Below are 7436 nucleotides of genomic sequence, written 5' to 3' on the forward strand. Positions count from 1 at the left end.
TATATTTCAGTAATAACACCAACATTTGATTATTTCAAACACTTTTTAACCTCAAAACAGGCACATGAATAGGAGTGTGATTTTGGTGATTACGTGGGTTATGATTTTATTTTCTGCAATGCTAGCTACCTTCATCACCCGATGAAACAACAAAGAAAGCTATAAAAACAGGAATTCCATGTTTAAAAGCCACGCACCATTTATTGATAAAAACAACTGATTTTCTTTTATAATATGTCATAATTTAATGCAAAATAGGAATGACAATACATACATTAAATGCGATTTTTCTTAGACTAATAAAACTCTGAATGCAACCTATAGATGTTGCACCAAAATCCTTTAGTTCAATACAACAATTAAAATGTATAAAATCAAGATTGTAATTCCGAAATAAACTTACAATGATAATAAAAGTCATTTTGACAAATGTATTTTAAGGAAGAATGCTACACCAGAGAAATTTGAATGACAATTGGAGGATATATACAACAATATTTTGAAATTGAAAACTTCTACTTTACTTTATATAGTCAAAAAATGCAGTTTTAGTAGAAAGCAATCTGGAAAAAAATTAAAACCCCTGCTGGTCTCGAACCCGCGATCTACAGTTCTGCAGTCGACGTGCTTTTTTCTTCTCTTTTTGTAGTTGACGTGCTGCCCTACTGAGCTACCCAGCTAGGTAATAATATTTGAAATGAATAGACAAATATTGCTGATACATGATTTACATTTTCATCCATGTTTTAAAGGGGGATCAGCCATCATGACGATGTAGAATGCCTCCTTAAGTTCAAAACAATTCATATTTTCAGTACTGGTAAAGAGAAACAAGATGTGTTTATGAAAACCAAATTGTAACTTGGCTTCGATGAATGACCTTGACCATTAGCAGCCGTGGTCAGGAATGAGAGATGTCTTCCTTGTACATCTAAACGTAATAACCACGGATAAAGGTGCAGAGAAACAAAGAACAACCAAACAGTATGCCCCCAGGCCTTCGATATCGGCGTCATAAAACGGGAAGGAAAATATATATTTGGCAATGTTAAATGTATCACAGTCAAAACAACTCATCATTTATCTAATGATAAATCAGTATTCAATCACATTCTCTATTGGTTGTTTGTTTTTCCTTTTCAGTTTTAAAATTTTTCTTAGAAAGCCTCTAGGTCCTTTCATGTACTTTTGTTTATTGGTATCCAATGGCACAACTTCCGGAAAGGTGACATGTAATTGCATCCGGATCTGACGTATTACGCCGACTAAAAGTTCATCCACGTGATGGTGCAACGTCACTGATGTCTCGATGTATTTCGCTTCATGCTGATTAGCGACCTTTCTTGCTTCTAAAAGAGATAAGAAGAGTTTTATAAGTTTTTTGCATCCTCTTTTTAGAATTGATATCAAATTTATGTCGTACAAAATTGCTAATTAATGATTCCCCTCACATCAAATGACTCTTTAGAAATATAAATTAGGTCAAAGTTTTATATTTAGTATCTTACAGTATAATTATAGTTTTACTTTGATTAATCGAAAAATTTACATGCATCTTCCACGATTTGATACATTGTGCGTTACTTTGCTAATAATTAGTTACCCTGCTCATGTTCATTGAGTAGCTAACACAGTGTAATCATATCGAAATTAAAATGTATTGATTCTGAATCCAATTACATAGATTTAGAGAAACGAAGATCTCATTACGGTACAATCTCAGAATTGTCTAATTATCCAGAAAATTATATGATCCTATATTTCGAGCTTAACTACCTTCCGAGGTGACTTTCCGGTTGCGTACAAGATCAATTTTGTTGGCAACGAGGATGATGGGACGGTCGGAGCCGAGGTCATTCCTTAAACGACACATTGCCTCACCCGCTTTCTCAAAGGAAGCAACGTCGTCCACCGAGATTACAAAGATGAAGGCATCGAAGAAACTCTCACCGACATCCTGTATTTTAGGAAACGCAGATTATAAACAAGTTTTGTTTGTGAATATAATACTAATAATAACATTCATATGGCGCCTTATATAAAACTAATCACTCTAAGGCGCTTTACAAGGGTAAGAAAGAACAAGTAGGCCTAAATGACAGAATGACATAAGATCCTATATCTGTAAAACTATCCAAATAAAAAACTATTTTCATTTTATCTCTTCAATGGTAGTAAAAAAGACAAGGCATGCACATACCTGATCGACGCGAGCGTCCCAAAATTCTAGAGATGACTCTTCGCCATCAAGGAGCACCGAGACATTCATGGAAGAACTGTTGTCTACAATACAGTAAACCTTTGATCAACGTTCGCATACACGTGCCTGTTTGACGTTGTAAACTTTGACATTTTGGAAAACAGAGAACATAGCATTTGATATTTATCATTCAACTTTTCTCAATACTTGACAGAATTATATAAACTTAGAAGAAAGAAAAAATAGGTGATAATGTAAATACCATTGGCATCTTCTTGTCCACCTATATATTCCGAGGTCATGAACTGATTCATAAGTGTTGTTTTCCCGACACTGTGAGAACCAAGTATTGCGATACGATAATACTCGTTGGCGCTGCTTGAGCAACTGTCCGTGTCGTTCGAGGTTTCACTCGGTAATCGTTGTCTTTTGTCACACTTAAATGATCCGCTTGTCGGCAGAGCTTTGCCCCTATGTCTATTTCTGAAGGAATCACCATGATTGACCAGTCCTTTGGAAGTCAGTTTGAATGACCTGATGCGTTGGAATGTCTCTTGAGAGTCCGTGTGTGGACAGGAATTTCCTTCGTTACACTGTATGATCTTTGTTGCATCACAATCCAGTGGGAGACTGTTTCGTCTGATGACTGTAGATTTCCCGCTTTCAGCTCCCGTAATAACTTTCCTCATAGAACTTGACCGGGATTGAGGAGCGGACAAAGACGGGCGATTATTTCCGAAAAGTTGTAAACAACGTCCTTGCTTTTCAGAAAACATAGATGAAGATTTCAAAATTGATTGCCTATCTAAAACAGATTTTGCCTCTTTTAGAGTCGCTATGATCTGATGCTCTTTCGTCATGACGTCCAATATTTACACAGATATAAGTTTCCTTAATTTAATATAACATTGCACATAGCTTGAATCAGTTAGATGTAAAGCGAAAGCTGCGCGTTCAGCCTCTGTATTGATCCGAGCTAGACATGAGCGGTCTATATATGCAATCTTTGAGGTAAACCGTAGCACGTGGTTTCATTACTCACAATAGCATTTCATCATGAAAAAAGAAGAATCACTTTATCTCTTTCACGTCAAAAATAGTTTTCCAATATGAAAATGACGTCTGCGAAAAATAAAACAGACCAATTCTGTAAGCTATGAGGTTTGTAGAGAAAGGATTGTTTACAGTTGGCACACATTAAAACGTTTGCACTTCTGATTGTGAATTTCGATGGCTAAATATTTATAGGAAATGGATGTGTATAGGTAATATCCTCATACATGCAATGTTCATAGATTCCTTACAATGTACGAGATAAACTCTTATGAATGCAAGAGCTATGACACTGAAAAGTGAATAAAAATGATTTGGGGAATATGAAATAAAATATTCAATATACATGTATGTAGATGTTTGCCTGACTTGGTGTGTGTATTCTGGGAGGTAGACCATGCACGAAACCAAGTAATATTTTAAAGCTTTCTTTAAAAAAAATATTATGTCGAGCAATTATTATGGATCCATATAAGCATATGAAACTGACGTAATAACTTTACACACACAAAAAGATATACTATCTATCTATTGTTTCCTTATGATGATGGTACGAAATGATACGAGTTTATCGGTTAGGTGGAAGGGGACAATTTTTTTTATTTTGGTTCTGAAACATGTGGGTAGGGGTATACATCAAAGTCAGATTATGACAGACTAAAGAAAAATCATATTTCCCTTTTAAGTCAATACTTGTATTTCATATTGGTGTAGTTAATAAATTATGACCCTAAATTACATGTAATCTATAAATACTGGTGCTGGTGAACAAAATATGCTATGAGCTTTGCTTTTCTCTTATTTGGGCTAATCCGCACCATCCCACACTATCACAGTACCAATCGTGGGGATTTAGACACTGTGCACAATAAAAAAAAAACCTGTCTGTCCTTCCTAAAATCTACCTTTCATATGGGGCCATCCACCTTCCATCTCAGCTACAGACCTTTTTGCTGGACCCTGCATGTTTTCACCGAAATTTCTTCAGCAACTGACCACGTGTCTTAATTTCGTATTTGCACCCATCTATATGCTAGGAATCATGGTGACACCTACATGTTGTATATCAACATTTTTGTTAAGCACTCAACTACATTTCACATGCATCCTACAATTATTGTATACATTTTTACACATGTAATATCACTTCAAATATGGGGTATTTCATGCATTTTTAAAAAAGGTTGTCCGGGCCTATAGCGCGTGCGAAATAGTCCCCCTGCTACCTTAGGAATTGGTTGGTACCGGTTATCCTCGGGATGGTACAAAACACAGAAGTTTCCCGGTTAACATCAGGATGGTACAGAACAACATAGAGGTTTACCAATTACCTTCGGAATGGCACAAATAGGATGATACAAGGCAATAGAAGTTTACCTGTTACCCACGGGATAATATAAAGCAATAGAAGTTTACCTGTTACCCTCGGGATAATAGAAAGCAATAGAAGTTTACCTGTTACCCCCGGGATAATATAAAGCAATAGTAGTTTACCTGTTACCCACGGGATAATATAAAGCAATAGAAGTTTACCTGTTATCCCCGGGATAATAGAAAGCAATAGAAGTTTACCTGTTACCCCCGGGATAATATAAAGCAATAGAAGTTTACCTGTTATCCCCGGGATAATAGAAAGCAATAGAAGTTTACCTGTTACCCCCGGGATAATATAAAGCAATAGAAGTTTACCTGTTACCCCCGGGATAATATAAAGCAATAGAAGTTTACCTGTTACCCACGGGATAATAGAAAGCAATAGAAGTTTACCTGTTACCCCCGGGATAATATAAAGCAATAGTAGTTTACCTGTTACCCACGGGGATAATATAAAGCAATAGAAGTTTACCTGTTACCCCCGGGATAATAGAAAGCAATAGAAGTTTACCTGTTACCCCCGGGATAATATAAAGCAATAGAAGTTTACCTGTTACCCCCGGGATAATATAAAGCAATAGTAGTTTACCTGTTACCCACGGGGATAATATAAAGCAATAGAAGTTTACCTGTTACCCCCGGGATAATAGAAAGCAATAGAAGTTTACCTGTTACCCCCGGGATAATATAAAGCAATAGAAGTTTACCTGTTACCCCCGGGATAATATAAAGCAATAGAAGTTTACCTGTTACCCTCGGGATATTATAAAGCAATAGTAGTTTACCTGTTACCCACGGGATAATATAAAGCAATAGAAGTTTACCTGTTACCCCCGGGATAATAGAAAGCAATAGAAGTTTACCTATTACCCCCGGGATGACGCAGAACAATTGTACTTTACCGGTTATCCTCGATGTTTTTCCATTTACTGGACATCAAGTAGACACATGATAAATACTATTCTTCTATAACCCTACATCACTAATGTCTTATGATAAGAAATGTTATGACGTTGAAATCCATTTGCCATCCACGTAATAGGGTAAGTTCTGTAAATCAGATTATGGCTTTCTTGCTTATTTATTTATAGTATTTTTCATTTGACTTTCAGCAATGACGTGGATAACCAATAATGACATCTGAATGTGTGAATCGGAATTCCTCTGCTATCATAGAAACTTTTTTTAATATCTTATCCATTGATGTCGTTTAAGATTTCATTTCTACTAGTAGTTTGATGTTTTTCACGATTTCTAATAAATGTAGTTGTCTTCATATTTTCCATATGAAATCTATATATTCTACTATTATTTTGATGCAATTCTTAAGTTATATCAATCACAGTACATAACATTCATAGTATTCTTTGGATGGCAAACCTACATCTCAATTACACGGTATGTTTGCATGAAAGGTGAAGATGACGAACAATGATCAACCCCATACATATAACTCCTATAAGGAATACAAAATAAAGAGTTGGGCAAACACGGGTCCCTGGCATATAGAGGAGGGATAATATAAAATGAATTATGAATACAAAACATGTTGTTTTTTTCTCTCGCCTTTGTATTTCGGTTATATCAATATTGTAACTGCCAATTGGAAGTCCCTATTCCGTTTCATCCCCATGGCATCACCAATGATACATGTACTTTCTACTTCTATTCAGTTCAGGCTTCAAAACTCCAATGTCTGATTTTTACTTCTAAATTCACTATACATGTAATTATCTTATGTGAAAAAAACCTTCATTTCAAAAATATTTCAACAGTTATTGCTATTCTGGACCATGTCTCGAAGATCAATTTGAAAAAGGTCAGGTAACTTTGAACATACATGTGTATGCCTTATATATAAAAGGACCTTCATTTCAACAATATTGCAAGTTTTTGATCTTTTGGACCAAGGTAATTTTGAAAAGGTCAAGTTCACTCAGAACAAAGATATACATTACATGAGGAAAAAGTTCCTTATTTGAACAATTTTTGAACTGGTATTAATTAAATATCACACAAATAAGTAATAGGTAAATGACTTTCAGACTAAGGTCACGGCCACTTAACATATACCTTGTATGAAAAAAAAAAATCATTTCAAGAACAATTCAACAGCTAATGATCATTGTGCAAGTCATTTGTCATATGAAGTAGTTCATTGGTTAGATGCAGTTCTGGGAACATCCATCAGGTTTACTATTCTTCTTCTTTCTCATAGAAAAAGTAAAGTTCTATGAAATACTTAAGAACAGCTCCTGATATAAACTATCCATTGTTTAAAGATACTACACAAAAATATCTTTTATGTGAAATGTATGTCTTGTGGTTTGAAGAATAGGCCTCAAACACACTCATGAGAATGCGCTTTACTTCCTTATTTAATTTGGAATTTAAAAATTAGCTACTCATCTGACCTATATCAGGTTATAAATGTAGGTATATGCTATTCATCTGACCTGTATCAGATTATAAATGTAGGTATATGCTATTCATCTGACCTGTATCAGATTATAAATGTAGGTATATGCTATTCGTTTGACCTGTATCAGATTATAAATGTAGGTATATGCTATTCGTTTGACCTGTATCAGGTTATAAATGTAGGTATATGCTATTCATCTGACCTGTATCAGATTATAAATGTAGGTATATGCTATTCGTTTGACCTGTATCAGATTATAAATGTAGGTATATGCTATTCGTTTGACCTGTATCAGATTATAAATGTAGGTATATACTATTCGTTTGACCTGTATCAGATTATAAATGTAGGTATATGCTGTAATGATTATGTGATTACTAACAAGAT

At 34.9% G+C, this 7436-nt stretch overlaps 1 protein-coding gene across 1 annotated transcript; it reads right to left on the reverse strand.

Annotated features, from left to right (window-relative positions):
* Positions 1–220: 220 nt before the first annotated feature.
* LOC130051294 (GTP-binding protein GEM-like) lies at positions 221–3201 on the reverse strand. The gene is made up of 4 exons (XM_056153139.1): positions 2463–3201; positions 2201–2283; positions 1777–1957; positions 221–1349 (listed from the first exon to the last, which is right to left on the reverse strand). Exons 1-4 carry the CDS (start codon positions 3058–3060, stop codon positions 1096–1098), a joined length of 1116 nt encoding a protein of 371 aa, XP_056009114.1. The 5' UTR covers positions 3061–3201; the 3' UTR covers positions 221–1095.
* Between the last annotated feature and the right edge of the window lie 4235 nt (positions 3202–7436).

The sequence above is a fragment of the Ostrea edulis genome, chromosome 1, assembly GCF_947568905.1.
Source record: "Ostrea edulis chromosome 1, xbOstEdul1.1, whole genome shotgun sequence".
Lineage (NCBI taxonomy): Eukaryota > Metazoa > Mollusca > Bivalvia > Ostreida > Ostreidae > Ostrea > Ostrea edulis.